At 42.4% G+C, this 17,185-nt stretch overlaps 1 protein-coding gene across 1 annotated transcript; it reads left to right on the top strand.

Annotated features, from left to right (window-relative positions):
• Positions 1 to 3,786: 3,786 nt before the first annotated feature.
• hlfa (HLF transcription factor, PAR bZIP family member a) lies at positions 3,787 to 16,088 on the top strand. The gene is made up of 4 exons (XM_085272146.1): positions 3,787 to 4,138; positions 5,092 to 5,451; positions 11,542 to 11,744; positions 12,574 to 16,088. The coding sequence occupies exons 1-4, from the start codon at positions 4,024 to 4,026 to the stop codon at positions 12,787 to 12,789; spliced, it is 894 nt and encodes a 297-aa protein (XP_085128272.1). The 5' UTR covers positions 3,787 to 4,023; the 3' UTR covers positions 12,790 to 16,088.
• Positions 16,089 to 17,185: the final 1,097 nt, after the last annotated feature.

The raw sequence follows: 17,185 nt of genomic DNA on the forward strand, positions 1-17,185 counted from the left end.
ATATACTGTACTTATGCCCGTGTCCTCAGCATAAATGGCATTATTTCACAGGTGAGAAAGCAGCAACAGGTGTGACAGAGGTGCTTACACTTTAATCAATTCATTATAAACTAATTTATCTACTTATCCTTCTATGGAAGCTTTATGGGTGTGTTTGGTGTTTCACACACAGCGTCTGCATTTTGGCTTAATTTTTTGTTAAATAAATAACGACATGATATAATGTGTGTTGTTGTTCATCTGAGATCATATTTACTGAATTACGAGACCTCCAGAGGATCCGAAGGTTCATTTTGTGTTCTGTTTGCACTAACGTGTCTCCATCTACTCATACAGCCAACATTACGTGACATTTCAAACAGTGTCTGATAAAATGATCACATCTTCTCTTCATCCGTTCATTTTCCTCGTGGTTCAAGGTTGCAGTCGGCTGAAGTCTGAGGGTAAATTAAATGCACTGAGTCATCGTTGCAGCTAGCTGTTCTGTTGTATTTTACATGAAGAGAGTGATTAAATGTTTGGCATGAAAAACAAATAAAGAGAGATGAGATGATAAATGGCAAATGTCCTTGGCCAACAACACAGTTTCTGAATGATCCAACAGTTTAACACTTCCTCACACACCCCCTGGAGAGCATCACACAATTTGAAAGGCAAATTCAAAATACTGTAACAGCTTGAATTTCAGGGACAAGAGGACATTTCCAATCAGCGGGGCTTTGAATCTAAACTAAATAAGACTTTAAAGGCATGGTGTGATGCTCTGTGACAGGATTTAACCCCTTCTAGCTTCAGTCTCTGTCTGCATTTCAGTTCCTTGCTTTAAATTTTTATTATCTGCTAATAAAATAAGTTTTCCTCAGCTCGTCATTCTTGTTATTTCTGTTTTTCTAGAGCATTTTTGTGGCGACGACAGGGTCCAATCATTAAAAACAAACAGATAGGCAGAGCCAGCAGTTGATACTATGACTCAGCCACTACAAAACTAGAAAGCATGAGTTTCCATGTGCCACGACCTGCACAGACAGAGTTTCAGCCGGGCAACACCCATTGGATAAAAGTAGGTCAAGTTTACATTCACGTCATTCTCCGCTGTGGAATTACAGTGGACCGTTTCCCTGTTGCTCAGATTTACAGTTGAACGCAGCTGCTCTAAGAAGCTCGTTTTGTCGTGCCTGAGAGAAAGACTGTGTAAAGTACACAAAAGCAGGAGCTCATGTTCGAATATGAGCATGCACTAACCCTGAGGAGCAACTGTAGCAATCAGGAATCTGTGCCGTTATCACAAAACCAAGCTGGTTCATTTACTGGTCCGAGGTGGGAACATATTCGCATCCAAATGAGTTTAAATAACTCTGACATAAAATATTCTTAAATAAAAGTTTTTTGCTCATATGTTGCTTAGGAAGTTTAAACCTCGGTGAAATAAACCACCCAACAAACAAAACAAACCCCCCCCAAATGCTGTTCGTGTACATTTTTCTGTGTAATGTAGTAAAAATGATTTAAATGTGTTTTTAGGAGGAAAGCGCCCACACTCGTAATGTTTTAAATGCTTTTGGTTGGCCTGAAAAAGAACATTTGTTGTTTTTTTGTATAGCTGAGGTACAAATCCAGCGTAACTGATGGGCTGCAACATGTAACAGATTTTACATTTTGGCATAAATCCTCCAATTTCCTTGAGGTTGTAGCAAATATTGGAAAATTACATGGTTTCATCTGAACCGTTAAACATTTCACTAATAGGCTACAGATTATAACTGACATACGCTTGAAGTTTCGTGGTGGGCATGTGTGGGCGAGCATTACACAACCTGTTGTACAACCCACTTTTTAGCAAAACCGCGTGACATTCATTTAAAAGTTCAAAGACAAGAAATGAAAATTGACCCTTGTTGTTCATAGCGTGCTAACTGTGCACATCCTGGATGTTGCTTTGAAACTGATCGTTTAGCATTGATGGGACCCTCACTTATATGTAGAACAGTTATTCTATCTGCCTTAGCTTAAACCTCATTGAACGTTTTTGAACTGCATGCCGATAACAAGCCAGACAATTGTCCTTCTCTTTAGAGGACACAGCGTCCGGAGAGTCTTTCTGAATCTGTCTAATATTTCTATTTTTCTCTGCATGGTACAGTTTTAACTTTCAAGTGTTCCTAAGTTTGTGTTTCTATGCAGTGACCTGCAGCCTGGTCCTTACAGCCTAGTTCATTCCTTGAAGAGGTCTCTCCATATTCTCTGAATCTTTTAATAATTGTATGCACTGTGCATAAAAGAAAGTCCCAAATTCTTTGCATTTTTTGTGGGAGAAACTTGAAATTGTTGAAGTTTTTACCTACGAAGTTACAAACTTGTTTTCAGATGTTTTACTAGGAGCTTTTTTAAATTTTGATTTAGGATTAAAGAGATTTCCCAGTCGTTTCCTCTCCCAACTGTTACAGTTACTGTTACAGATGTATCAATTTATTCAATTAATTAACATCGATTAAAACAATAAAACTAATAAAACCCAAACAATTTCTAAAATGTAATCATTAATAATTGACTAGATTTCTCGATCTGACTTTAAAACTGGCTCTGAACCCTCCTCGAGGTTAGATAATACTGGGAGATGTCACATTTTCTCAATTTTTAAGGCATTTTTCATTTTATTTTGTTTGTTCTTTGGTGATGCACATTCCAAAAATGGCATTTAATAAAACCAGCAGTTAAAATTGTGACTTCTGGTATCTCCAAGAATCTGGTGTCCTGGGGCAGTTGTTTGCTTTGCAGATAGTCTGATCTAGCTCTTGTGGAACAATTCATGGAAAATGCCCTTGTTGTGCTGAAATAACTTCTCTTTTTTTAAGGGGGGGCAGGGAGGGGGGGGGGGGGGGCAAAGGAGACAGATATTTAATGACCTCTACATAGTTTTATGGATAGTGCTTTGGCTATCTGGGGGTTTTGTAGTGTAGTATGTATATTTCTTTGCAACTACGGTGAGAGGGCAGGGTGAAATAAGATAATAAAAAGGTTTTATTCATCTCCATAAAATCTTTTATGACAAAGATGCTTGGCCTAGTAAAATAAATATGTACGTAATAAACTTCTGGTGGCTTTGAGAGTTCAAATTGACTCCAACCTAAGAAAACACCAGCAAATAAAGAAATGCTGCAAAAGCGCACAAACCACAATGATTTAGGTGAGACAATAAAGTGACAAACCGGCTGTGGAAGTGACAGAAACCAAAAGATCCAATGGACAGAAGTGAAATGCGCTGAAAAGATTGTGAGGAAGAAAAAGATGCTTTTGGTGCATTTTTCTACTACAGCTGTTAGTTTTGGGTTTTACTTCTGCTGTATTTTGTGAGCCTTGGCAGCATTTTTATTTTTTTATGATATTTTCTTATTTTGCAGTGCATTTGGTCTCTCAGGGCCAGACTTCTTCTGGACACGATCTATCCTGTTATACGTTATACATGTATTTCATCATATTTTGAAAGGCAGTGTTAAATAACACTTTTACATGCCAGTTTAAACTATAATAATCTCTATATTAATATTTCCCCTAAAAAAACTGAAAAATAATTAAAAGTAAATCTAAATGTATGTGTACTTGCTAGACACGTACTTTGATTAAAGCCAATGTTTCCGACTGTCACTGAACGCACCTCTGAAGCAACTCTTTTTTCTTTTTTTTCCGAACGCGCCGCGCTCCCCGCCCTCCCGGTGCTTTGACGTCACCGGCATCCGTCTCCGCACATGGATGGAGGAGTGTAGGAGCTCTGACAGCGACACTCCTCCCTCTGCCCTCCTCCTCCAGCTATTTGCCAGCCGCCCTCGACGACAGACAGCCAGCCGCTCGCCGACCTGCTGCTGCGCGGAACCCTATCGTCTCCCTCCGAGCACCGGCGTCGTTTATTCCACCTGCGCGGGACCTTCACGGATCGGCCAGCGAGTTCGGTTGCCTCTTTTTCTTTTGTTTTCGGGGGGGGAATTTAAGTCTTTGTGAGCTTTGTTCTCAAATTGCCCTTCAAGACATATGGAGAAAATGGCCAGACCTCTTCCTATAAACCCAACTTTTCTGCCGCCGACTCACGGCGTGCTGAAATCCCTGCTGGAGAATCCGCTGAAGCTGCCTTTCCACCACGATGAAGGTACGTTTAAACCGGGCCAAAACTTGAAGCCGCGAGCGCGCACTCTCGGCCGTGGTGTTTACGTGCGGGCTGTTGTGGTCATTCAGTGCGTAGATTTGACAGATCGGAGGCGATGAAGGACACTGGTTCGCTAAATCCATCAGCTGTGACTTTCCTGTTAACGTTTTTACGACGTTTGTCGATGTAACGTTATTTATCACAGATCGCTGTCCGTATCTGTTAAATGTGAGTTGACTGACAGGTTGACGTGAACTTTGGCTCGAGCTGTTTAGCATGTACTTGTCATGTAAATTAGCGCAGTGCGTGTTAATTTGCACGCTATGTGCTCCCGACTGCGCCGTTTTGAGCTTGCGGGCTCCTTCTGCAACCTTTAAACCCGCTCGTCTTCTGTGGGATTTACAGTAGCGCCACCTCTGGCTGCCGATAGAGGGCGTCGTTTCCGTTATGAAGCTGCTGCTGTTTGCGCTCTGTTTGGATTCTTGGATGCATTGAGTGAAAATGTATTTAAATATGAGTGGAGAGCAGGTTATTAATTTTTAAAAGGTGATTCCATCCAAGTTACAGGTTTCTATGTGCATTTCTATGGTTTTATTTGTCTGTGGTGTAAAATGTTGGACTTTTGTCACCGCTTCAGCACACTTGGAGCCAATACTTTTAATGTTGCTTACATTATTGGAAGATGACACACTGAAATCCCATCAGAAATAATTTATTGGCGTGTTTTAATAAGTTAACATATTATTTTTTTGTTATTTTTAACATCTGGTGCTTGCACAGATAAATAAAGTATTTTAAATTCGGTTAATCGTTTAATTTGGTCCCTTTTTGGAAAATTGGTTAAACTGACCCTTTTTTTTTTAACATGAGACCCTGTCTATTTATAACCAAGATCTGACCCGTGATTTCCCTCAATAAAGCAAGACAATAAAATGACTGTGTGCAAACATTTGCAGGATTCGGGAAGGACAAGGAGAAGGAGAAGAAGCTGGACGATGAGAGCAGCGCAGCCAGCCATCCACAGTCGGCTTTCCTTGGCCCGACCCTCTGGGACAAGACCCTGCCCTACGATGGGGACAACTTTCAGCTGGAGTACATGGACCTGGAGGAGTTCCTGTCGGAAAACGGCATCCCCGCCAACTCGGCCCAGAGCGACCAGGCCCCGCAGACGGCGCAGCCGCCGCAGGCCCCTCTGCAGCAGGCCCCGCCACCTGCCCCGCCCACGCCCTCCGTGGTTGACCTCAGCAGCCGTGCCACCACATCAGTTCACACGGGCATGGCGCCTCAGACCTGCCTCCACAGCCCCAGCACAGCAGGTAGGCAGCCTATGCAGTGGAGCCTATCATGCACCTCGAAATACTCGAGGCCACGTGAGTTAGTTGTACCCTTTCAGTGTCGGGGTGGGGGGGCGGAGGCCTCGAGAGGTCCGTCCTCCTGTTTGCTCACCTGGTGCAAGCACACTCTCGCCACATTTACTCACTATCAGCCAGGACGCTGAGACAGAACAATATCTTGTGCGTTTTCTCATTTAGCTCCTGATTGGAGCGTTGCATCGCACCTTAAATTCACCCTGACACACTTTAGTCCTGTTATACAGCCCTGCACTGAACTTTGGAGCGCCTGTAAGCAAGCTCAAGTTCAAGGGTGGTGTACAATCTCATTCACAAAGCTCCGATTAGCAGAACAAATCTTCCCGCACCAACCGTGTCAGGCATTAGTCATGGTTGTTTTCTGTGTTGTGTTTCTAAAGTTGTATTGTTGCCTTCAGATTCACCCTTTTAAAGTTAGTTTCCATCGTCTTCATTCAGAATAAATCCCTGCTGGGTTTGGCAAACACTGACATCGGCTGTTTACATTACTCAGAAATGTGACTCAGAGACTACTACATACTGCTGAGCTTCATTTAGTTTGCACACATACTTCTTTTCAGCTCGGTGATGTGACTTTTGAATGAATTTTAAGGTGCCGTCTAATTATTTCTTTATTGGTTGCATGAAATCCTCAAAGCATTTTAGGTGTTAGAACCATGTTTTGTTTCGGTGCAGAGCTCCAGCGTTTCAGTGACGTGTTGATAAGCTAAAGCTCCTCATCCAGGAAGATTTCTTTTATTGTAATGAGCTAACATTAAGTGGGCAGTTTGCATTCAGGCGGAGGCGCTAAACTGTGTGACTGAGTTTGTTAAGGCGCTGCCAGATTCTGTTTGGGTTTTACGCCAGACACCAGAAGGATTGAAGTCAGTTTAAAGGACCGGCCTTCGGTACGAATGTAAACGGAGCGAGGTCTCTGCATTTAAAGGGAAGCAAGAAGTTCTTTATGTTTGTTACTCGATGCTCAAGTGGGGGCGTCCTGATTAAGTGAGTGCCTAATAGTTTGAGTGATATTTCAATGACACAACTGATAATCAGGATGAACGTGGACTGATCTGACCAAAGACTTTGGATGATAATAGAGGATGACTGGTGATTTGGCCTGACATCAGATGGGTCAAGGTCGACTCCTCGTCTATAAAATCACTCTTTTCTTAAAAGCCGCAAACAGAGTCCCGACATAAATGCTACGCAGCTGTTGTACTGGCACCTGAAAAGAAAACTCCCCCTCAGCGCGTCGTGCCTCTGAGTTTGGAGATTAGGAAGGAACAAACCTTGATGAGGTATTGTCAGCATTGTGTTGGCTTTACTCTAATATGCTAAATACATTACACAGCACCAAATCTTAGCTCTTGAACCAAGTTGGGTCATGGAAAGCTACCAAAATATTACCAGGCGTTGATAAGAAAGAAGGTTCAAATGAAAGTTTAATTAGCTACATTTTATTGACCAAGTGGCTTTTACAAAGACACTGAAACGTTCCACTGCGTCCTCGTTATGTATATGAAAGCCGATGATTAGTATCGGCATTGATTGATATCTGTGTCGTTCTTTATGCTGATTAAGTGCTCAAAGATGGTGTGATGAAGAGCTAGAAGACATAATAAAGACTTGATCGCATTCGCGGCACAAAAAGTCGAATCAGTAACAAAAAAACTGCATCTTTGGGTAACCCGATAAAATATCCAGCTGTTACATTTGTAACACCTGTTGCCTTTTAAGCCTTTCTATCCATAAAACAGTAATAAAAACCAAATATTATGACCTTCACCTCTCAGCGTTTGCGCTGACATAGCTTACACTGCTATCTCTTCATGACGCAAGTGACTAATAGTGGCGCGCTCTCTCTGACGCTGTAATTGGCCAAAGTTTCTGTGGTGTCGGCTGTGAGTTTCACAGTGTTTGCACGACAACAATAGCGAGGCAAACATTTAGAAAAGTGTGATTTTTATTTTTTATATTTATATATAGACCATTTCCTGTTCCCATTTATAATAAAATCAAATGAATAGACTTAATAACATCATTTTATATATATATATATATATATATATATACTGTATAATTTTTTTTGAGGGTCAAGTTTTTTCCTCTTGAAAAATGTTTATGCAGCAGTTTAATGATGACTTTTAAAGAAGCAAGTTGCTGTGAGTGCTTTGATGTAAAGTTTTCGCTTTGAATGCATCAGCTGTGAAATTGTGGCCCGATATCAAGTTATCCAATAACAGCTTGACCAGTGGTTGGTTCCAGTCCATATTTCTGCTGTGACCAATAGCTGACCCATTTTACAGTCTTTGAGCAGTTGAATGCGTTTTTGAATGTCAGCCAACTTAAAGTTCATGCAACATGACGGCTTTATTTGCGGAAATGCTGGCATACACAGGGTTCACATTGGGTGACGTATCAGTGCAAGCACATTTTGACATTTGATTACCAGAAAACGCTAAATGCTTATTTTTGATTGATTATAGTTGAACTGGTAATTAACAAATCATCCATTAGGTTGTATAGAAAGTTGTGCAGACTAGAGTTTGAGGAGCTAACCTTACTCAGTGGAGGTGCATCTGTACCTTATGGGGTTTTTTCTTAGAGGCTGGGTGCACATGTGCATAAAGACGTATGTGTGTGTGTGTGTGTAGGTGTGTGTGTTCTGCTTGGGTCTGTCTCTGTCTGCCTCTTCACATTTGTCTCTCACGTGAACGTGGCTGGGGTTTCCTGCAGCATGCCGGGCCATGTGACGGACACATGCAGGCGCCGTGTGCAGCGCTGAGCTGCAAACAGGAGCTTGTCACGGCATGAAACCTGCCCGCTTCTCTTGTCTCCTCCTCCCTCCGTCTCTCACTCACTCTCACTTTCACGCTCCCCACCTCTCCTTCCCTCCCTACAATGCTGTCCACTTCCTGTCCAGTCTTCCTCCCCCTCCCTCGCCGGGCTCAGCTCTAAAACAGCCTCGGACTCAGAGCCAAGGCACAGACTGTACCCTGCAGAGATCACATGGACTCGGGTGTGCTTCGGTCACGTGAGCGCAATATTGTTCCAGCTCAGCGAGTCTAGTCTCGTCTAACCAGCCACACTGCCACCGTCGTCTAGCGATACAGGCAGCTGATAAGTTATCACAAGCAACAAACAAATAAAAGAGAGGGGGATGGTTGTCCTCAAACTAGCGGTTGGTTCAGAAGATGGACTCTGCTACACCGTTGGCAGGAGGCAAAGGGGAAGTCAGATCTAGGAGGGGTCAAAGGATGTGTTGTGGCGCATTCCACTAAGTTATGAAAGGTGGCTTGATGAGGGGGAAAATGAGCCGTGGCGAAAAATATCTCTCCGCTTTGTTGTTGTGGCCAGTTTCCGCTGGTCTTGTGGAAATGGTAGCTTTCCTCTGCAGGACCAGCCCGTCCTGCATGAGTGCCCTCGAGGAATGAAGTCCTGTTGACTTACAAGACACGGAGACAAACAAAATCTACGCACTTATTATAATGAACGGGGTGGGGTGGGTGCACGGTCTTAAGGGAATTTGGTGCTTCACTGTAATTTTAATAGTTTTAGACACCAATGGAGCCCCATGGCCCAGAGGTATAATTAATATCTGATTTAGGACGCTTTAATCAAATTTGTTTTGAGTTGGTGCATTTTTTTTTACCTTGCCACTAGGATTTTTACGTCATGCAAATACGTTTTGACTGCCAGCTTAAAGAAGCATCATTTAAAGCCAACATAGAGGAACAGCACTTGTGGCCTTTAACGCTTTTGCACAGTATCGAGTGACTGCTGTTGGGCTCGTGTCACTCCGAGGTCAGAGTTCTGCTGCACTTCCATCCCCGCGCACAGATATGACCACCAGCTCCGCTTATCGCCGACCGTCGTGTTATCACCCACGCAGCCACATGATTACACTCACAGTAAGCTCGATACGATCATTTAGCGTGACAACAGCCTGTAACCAGCGGCGCACCGAAAGAGATAAAGTCCACAAAGGAAAACAAGTTCCACGGGTATTTCTCAGCTCAATCCTGCTTTCCCACAGCTTTTTATAAGACAGACTACCTTTCATGCCTTGTTAATTTTAGATTTCCTGGTCAGGGAGGGAACTATTTTGTGCATCCACATTCAACTACTTCCTCTCCCCTGGAATGTGCGGTCCATTAGTTTAGGATACTGCAGGTCAATGAACGGGCTTGTGTTGTAACTCTGGTAATTAGGAGATCCCAGTGGCTCGTAAAGGTGATTAGGGTGAGGTTGGGTATTTGCAGGTTGGCAGACAAACTCCAGTTTTAGTTGGTAAGAGGCTTTGCTCTCCAGCAGGGCTCGGTTTATGAATGGTGGTGGAAGAGAGTTCAGCTATTTGTATCTTAGCTTACAGACAGATTTATCTCTACTCTGGAAACGGTGACTCTACTTACCGACCCGACCTTAGTTGACTTGCTAAAAGATATTATTAAAAACACCTTATTCACCAAACAAGTCATCAGTATTGCTCGTTGTCTAGCCCGCAGCCTTTATCTCAGATTGAGGTTTTTTTTAAGTATCTATACTCATAATTATAACATTGAGAATAAAAAATAAAATAAAAAAGCCCACAATACCATGATAGACCAACAGGGGGCTACAGCCCACATTTTGGGACCACAGCAAAAAATATGTTGACATATCAAAAGCTGGTATTAAATCTGTTCTTTTTTTATTATATAATTCCAGTTTTTTCAAATAAGTTTAATGCTGAATTTTCAAGAAAGTTAATAAAGAGGTTGAAGATATCCAACTGTAACCATTCCCAGAAAAAATGCCAGAGGAAATTCCCTTTTCCTCAGATTTATGAGCTGATAATCGGTCATTTTAATACTCCTGCATCGTTTTTTCCGAACAAACCTGCTTCAATGTTGTTTTCCTTTTACTTTCTATGAGAAATCCGAAGCAGGGTGGCCACTCTCTCGAGGTTTTCTTGTCATGTGATGAAGGAACCGTCACTTCCTGTGGTTGGGACGGTGCCTCTTGAGGGGCAGACAGACGCAGAGTGAGCTCAAGGATTCAGTCTGTTTCTGTTTTAAATGCAAGTGTTCTCAAACCTCCACGGCATCCAAAAGCAGAAAGCGGTGCGACTGTGTGCACGCTGGATGAAGGTCTGCAGCATTCATTGGCCATGGCCGCTCACAAGTCCAACAATTTGGGTCGTGATGTATGAGCTGCCAGTGGATCGGCAGCTCGTGGGAATGTAGGCCGCTGTGACTCGCTTTATTCGCTGTTTTTTTTTTTTTTTCTAAGTGGGGAATACAAATGGGGTTTTTAATCACAAAACTAATTAGTGCTAATGTGATGAATCACTCAGTAAATGTTCAGCGAACTGGACTCGTTGGCCCTCAGCTTGAGATTGGTTGGAGAAGTCTCACACGACAGGCAGGTAGAGATGGGGGGAGGGGGCTGCTGATAGCTTTCAAGATGGTTTGAGAGTTGACTTCCTTGAGATCTCTAGACAATCAGTGAAATCAGCAGTATTAACAGTTCATTATAATAAGCGCGTAGATCTTGTTTGTCTTCGTGTCTTGTAAGAAGTGAGGCGTGTGTGTGTGTGTGTGTGTGTGTGTGTGTGTGTGTGTGTGTGTGTGTGTGTGTGTGTGTGTGTGTGTGTGTGTGTGTGTGTGTGTTTCTTTGTCCTTTTAAAGCTTGTGTGCTTGCACCACCTGCTGGGCAAATGAGGCACAAAGATTGTCTTCTATAAAAGTAGCCACCTGTCCTCAAGTCAAAGCCTGACATCTCCTCCTGCTGCTCTAAGATGTGTGCATTCAGAGGAGAGAAAGAGCGTCCTCCTTTGTCCTTGGTCCAGCTTTAGAGCTGCTGATTGGGCCTCACCCGTGTTGCCTCGCTGCTTTCTTTAAATAGAAGTACAACTCAGAACCTTAAGGGCGCTGCTTCTGCCAAAATTAGAGGTGCTTATTGTTTAGGTCCTGCTGATTTCAAATCACGAAAGGCTTTCAACATGTAGCTCTTGCTGAGAGAATTGCATGCTTCTGCGCACTTACTGACAGCTAATGTGTCTTTTGTCCTCAGCCCGGGACACCCCCAGCCCCATCGACCCAGAGTCCATTCAGGTGCCCGTGACCTATGACCCCGACCCAGCAGACCTGGCTCTGTCCAGCGTGCCGGGCCAGGAGATGTTTGATCCGAGGAAACGCAAGTTCTCTGCCGAAGAGCTGAAGCCACAGCCGATGATCAAAAAAGCCCGCAAGGTCTTCATCCCCGAGGACCTGAAGGTGACCCGCTGCTCCGTCTCTTTGTGTTTGTGTTTATAGCCGTGTGAGATCAGATTTCATGTTCTAGCTGAAATGCCGTTATGTAAGAATGTGAGAGTCTGAAGCAAGTTAAACAATGAGGGGGAGGAAGACTTTTGAACTATAAGCAAAACAATCTGTGTTCTTAAATTCAAGTCATGCAAAAAAAACAAAGATAATGGCTACATTCAAGTTGGAGATAATATTTATATATCAATTTAAAAAAGGGTTTTGCATTTGAAATGTGGGACTGGGGATCATTTCAAATTTATTGAGCGTAGCGATTTTGCAGGGTTTACACCTAAATCCCGGATGAGCCCCCATTTGTTTCCCCAACCATACTTATGAATAATTATTTCACTGAAAAGGAATACACATGAAATCTGTAAGTCTGCACTAACGGTGTAAGTGATGCATGTATGAGTCGTGCATGTGCAGCAAAACAAAACAACTATAATTCGAACAGTAACGTGTTTCTGTTCTCGCTCACAGAGAGGTATGCTCGAGACAACTATATTAGGAATGTCCCCTATTTATGACATCATACAGAGCCAAAAGTAGGAAAAGGTACTAAAACTTTAGTGTTTAGAGCATCATTATTTGTGAGCACGTTAAATATGAGCATTCACCCTTTTAACTGTGTACAAATGACAGAAAATAAGGAAAAGCATAAGCTTTCAGCAGTTAGAATAAATCACTGTCTCCCCCTAGTGGATGGATCGGGAACAGGCATCACATTCAGAGCTGTGTTTACTGTTTTTTTTAGCTCAGACTCTTGACCTCCCCATCCTGTCCCCACTGTTCTCCGCAGGATGATAAGTACTGGGCCCGGCGCAGAAAGAACAACGTGGCAGCCAAGCGGTCAAGGGACGCCCGGCGGCTGAAGGAGAACCAGATTGCCATCCGCGCCTCCTTCCTGGAGAAGGAGAACGCCGCTCTCCGCCTGGAGGTAGCGGACTTGAGGAAGGAGCTGGGCCGCTGCAAGAACGTTCTGGCTAAATACGAGACCCGGCACGGGCCCCTGTGAGCCCTCAAATCCCCACCCTGCCCATCCAGCACCACCACCATGCCCCCTCCTTCCACCTGACACCCACTCTACTCCCCAGACCTCCCTTCCCCTCGAATTTGAAGGACAATGTGTCTCTTTTGGTGGCACTGAATCCCCCCCCCAGTACCCCCTGGCCCTTGAGCCCCTTCTCCTCCCACACCAACACACACCTGTATGATTCTGGTATTTTTGACTTCTATCATAAGCTTCAATTTGTCTGTACCTTCTTTTAATTTCTGTACACATTGTTTGACTAAATATATATACATATACATGGATAATGATATATATATATTTACACCTGCATACTTCCCACTTTAATGTACTGTGAGGAGTCATGAGCCAACCCACCAGCTGAATCCCCCCGCCCGCTACCTTCCACCTTTTGAGAAGTGATGCCATGTTTGTTGTTCACTTTCATACCGATTTTATACGTGACATCAGGACTGAAAACTGTCATTTCCTTTCTTCTTCGTGTCCCCGTAACGAGCTTAAGCGCCCGCTTCCTGCTTCAAACTTGCGTTTTGTTTTTGTTTTTTAAGCCCTGTTAAAGTTGTCTTCTTCTGTTAACAACATCATCTCTTTTGTTTGTTCATGTTGTATTTTAGTTGGGTAACTCCGCCCCCCCCTACGTAAAGAAAACATGTCTCTTCCTCTGCAGTCATGCCCATTTTTCTTTCCTTCATCTCTCTCGGACACTGAGCAATAATTCCTGTCCACCGCTAACCCGACACAAGCATCTCTTAGCTCCGCCTTCTCTCCACATTGCATCCTAGCTCGTTAACTAAGCTAACGTTAGTTGACATCTGCACTAATGCGTGTCTCACAATCTGATCCAGTGCAATGTTTCCACTCGCTCAATTTCCTCTAACTCATATTTATCTACCTTTTATTTCTCAGATGGAAGATTGTTGTTTTGAGAAAAAAAAAATATATATATACATATATATTTCTGTTGATATAATTGTTAGTATTAATACTACTCTTGACATTGATGTTATTTAGCCTCCTTGTTTTTCAGATTTAAGCATGATTTCTTTGACAGAATGAAAAGCTCTTTGCGGTTATTTTCTCCCTTTTTTTTCCTTTTTTTTGTTTTGTTTTTGCAAAGTTGTCGATTTTTTTTGCTTCTGTTCAACTTAGCATGATTAATATGAGTGTTTTTACTTTAGAAATCAATCCAGATGTCTGTAGTCTTTCCTCATAGCTCTATGTTTGCCTTCTTTTAAAGATGGCTGTATGAATGTAAAAGGTGTTGACAAAAAGAGTTGGATGGTGTTGTCCAATACTGTGGTTAACTCAATCGATTTGTTTACTGCAGACCAAACGATTCACAACAGAGATGATATATTGGTTACAAGAGATATGTTTATATAGACCTATTCTATAAGTTGTTCTTTTTGTACAGTATTTTTCCTATACATTACTGAACTGTGTATTTTAAAGGCACAACAGATCCAGAAAATAATTAAAGAATACAAATGTATAACTCAAAGACAAATGCATATACTGGTATTTTGATATTCTGTAACAGGTAGGATGTGGTAGATTTACAGAGATTTGTGGACATCCAGCGGCACCCAAAAAGCTCCCGGGCATCGTTATTATTATGACACTCTGGTTTGTGCAGGTGCCACGTTTAGGCTCCCATATAAATCTCATGTAACTCAAAAGAAGCAAATGCGGTTCAGAAGAGAGATTTGGGCCCGCGCACGTTCACCGCGGTTAGCGTCACAGCCTCCCCGGGGATCCGAAGCTGCCCGTGAGCAAGCTTTTAATTGAATTTCCTGCTACATAATGAAACGCTTCACACAGCTCGTTGGTTTTCTTCTTCGATGGGATGAAGTTACTATGAAGGAAGGGAAATCTGTCGCTGGTTACTCTTGCTGCTCCGTGCGATTGGTTCCTTTTGGCCAATGCACTTGTAACGTGTCCCGAACCTGAGTGATAGACACCAAGAAGCTTTTTTTTTTTTTCTTCTTCTTCTTTAAACAAAGGCTGACAGTGAAGATCTACAACGTTGTTGTAGTGTAGAAATTTCCGAGCATTCAGTCCAATGCTGAAGCTTCAGCTTATTGTATGGAAGTTCAGATGTGCCAGCATTAAAATGAAATTAATGGAATTTTTCTGCAGTGGATCATCTGGTAACAAAATTACCACCCACCACTTTTTTTGGTCCTTATCCTTGTTTTTCTACACGTAATAAACTCAGTTTGTGGTTTTATGTGCTGGAGTATTGGAGATGATATTCCCAAATACGGAATTATTCATGTAATCCAGCACGTATGGCATTTTCCACATGAATAATGTTACATTCCTGCACAACTCACATTTTAGTAGGTTAAAGTCTAATTTATCTATTTGCATTTTGAAAGTAAGTAAATCTCTATAATTGGTAAACAGAACTTTGATTTGAGTAAATGATTTTATTTTCTTACTGGCATCCCTGGACTTATGTTTGTGGTGACGTGTTGAAATTTTAGTCGTGAATTTCCATTTTGTTCTTTACGAAGTTGGAAGAAAAAAGGAACGACCCCAAAAAAGGCTGATATCCGCCCAGTAAAACAAAACTCACACATTCCAGCCTCAGCACCAGAGTCTGTTGAACGTAATCTATCTGATCCAAAGGCGTGCGCGATGTAAAATGATTATTTTGTAACTGTAAACTATCATCTCAGTGCTTCAGCGCTTTAGACGTTTCCTTCTCCATAGCTGCACAGGCACACGGGAGAGCGTAAACAGAGTTTGCGGTAAAGACTGGAACGATGCCTCCAGAATCTCCGGAGCACCTTTCTATGAAATCGTATGCCGTGCGTGTATATATAAATACAGGAGAAAGCCAATAATGAACCCACGTGTATCCCAAAATGACCTCACTGTCAAGTGATTTCACTACCTCACCCGGAAATGTTATCCATAATCCTGAGTCTATTCCAGTGCCTTGAATACACCGACTGTTTCCCAGTCTCTCAGCAATGTAGTTTTCATCGCAGCGCCACTCGGATAAGTTCAGATCTGCACTGAAGGGCTTCTTAGTGCATCAAAATATCTACACATTATATATACTAATAACTCTCTCATGTCTTATTTTGGACATTACACCAGAACTGTAACCATTGTATTCATGGCAACACCAAAAGACTGTTTCAGAGTGTGCGGCTTAGAGTACTCGGTCTTGCTTGTCATGGAATGGATGCATAACATTTACTTGTGCTGTTCAGCCCTCAGCCTCTGTCTCTGTACATTGTAGTGTCTAATAAAATCCCAGTGCTTTTCTGCTTTGTCGTATTTTTCTGCCCGATTACAAAAGATCGCAGACGTTTGGTAAGAGTCCGTGTGGCACTGAACTCTGGGTCAGACTCGTTACTAAAAATGTGTTTTCTGATGTTAATTTGTGACTTTTATAGCTTTTTTTGTGCCTGACATGAAAAGCATCAGACAGGGACGTGATTGTTGACCAATCACATTTGAGCTGGCTGCGAACAGTGTGACAGTCAATTTGCTTTTTTTTGTGTGTCAGCATCCTTATTTAAAAAAAAAAAAAAACTGGCACACAAAACAGGAAGCCATGATGATCCAGTAACTGCCCTGAAAATCCAGTAAAACTGAGAAACTAATTAACTCAATCGGTTAAATATTTATTAAAATAAAACTAGAAAAGGATGGATGAGTAGTTTTTAAAGTAAACTGAACTGCACATCAATCTTCTCTTCAAAAGCACTCAATACGTGCTGTGTGAGCTTATACAACCTTCATTTACTTAATCTGAAGAATCAGTTTTTCCTTAATGTGTTCAGAAGTTTCCACTATGGGGTGCCGGTTTAACTGGGTGCGTTGAGAGGACGCCCACATGTCATAGTGCTGAGAACGGCCGTTCCGAGTCGACCCGCAGCCCTTTGCTACCTGTCTGTCCTCGTTTTCCTGTCGTTTCTTCACTTATCTAATAAAACTGAAAAAGGCCAAAAAGAGACTCCAGTCTGAGCACTTCCCATAATCGCAGACACTCGTCGGCGGAGGCTCAACTCATCCTCTTCGAGCCACGATCTGATTCCTTGGGTCAACAGCTGCAGCTCGTGGCTGTAGGTGAGGGTGGGAATGTAAATCACCCAGTAGATGGACCAGTGGGATCACAGGATGGTAACCTCAGAGATATTTCCTGCTTTGTGTGAAGAGAAATGATGCTTTGTGTCTAAAAAACACAATTATCCTATCGTTATTGAAAGAAACGCAAAGTAATGTAAATATCACACCGAATACTGAATCCTGTTTGGATTCGTGCTTCAGGGCCTTGAATCACTTTTTAAAATTATGATCATAAAAGTTTAAATTAATAAGTTTAAAAGTGTATAAATCAGGCTTGACACTCACTACCAAA

This window comes from Mchenga conophoros, linkage group LG4 (genome assembly GCF_057382185.1).
Source record: "Mchenga conophoros isolate Kocher_MC1m ecotype Shallow Benthic linkage group LG4, M_conophoros_male_GT1.1, whole genome shotgun sequence".
NCBI lineage: Eukaryota > Metazoa > Chordata > Actinopteri > Cichliformes > Cichlidae > Mchenga > Mchenga conophoros.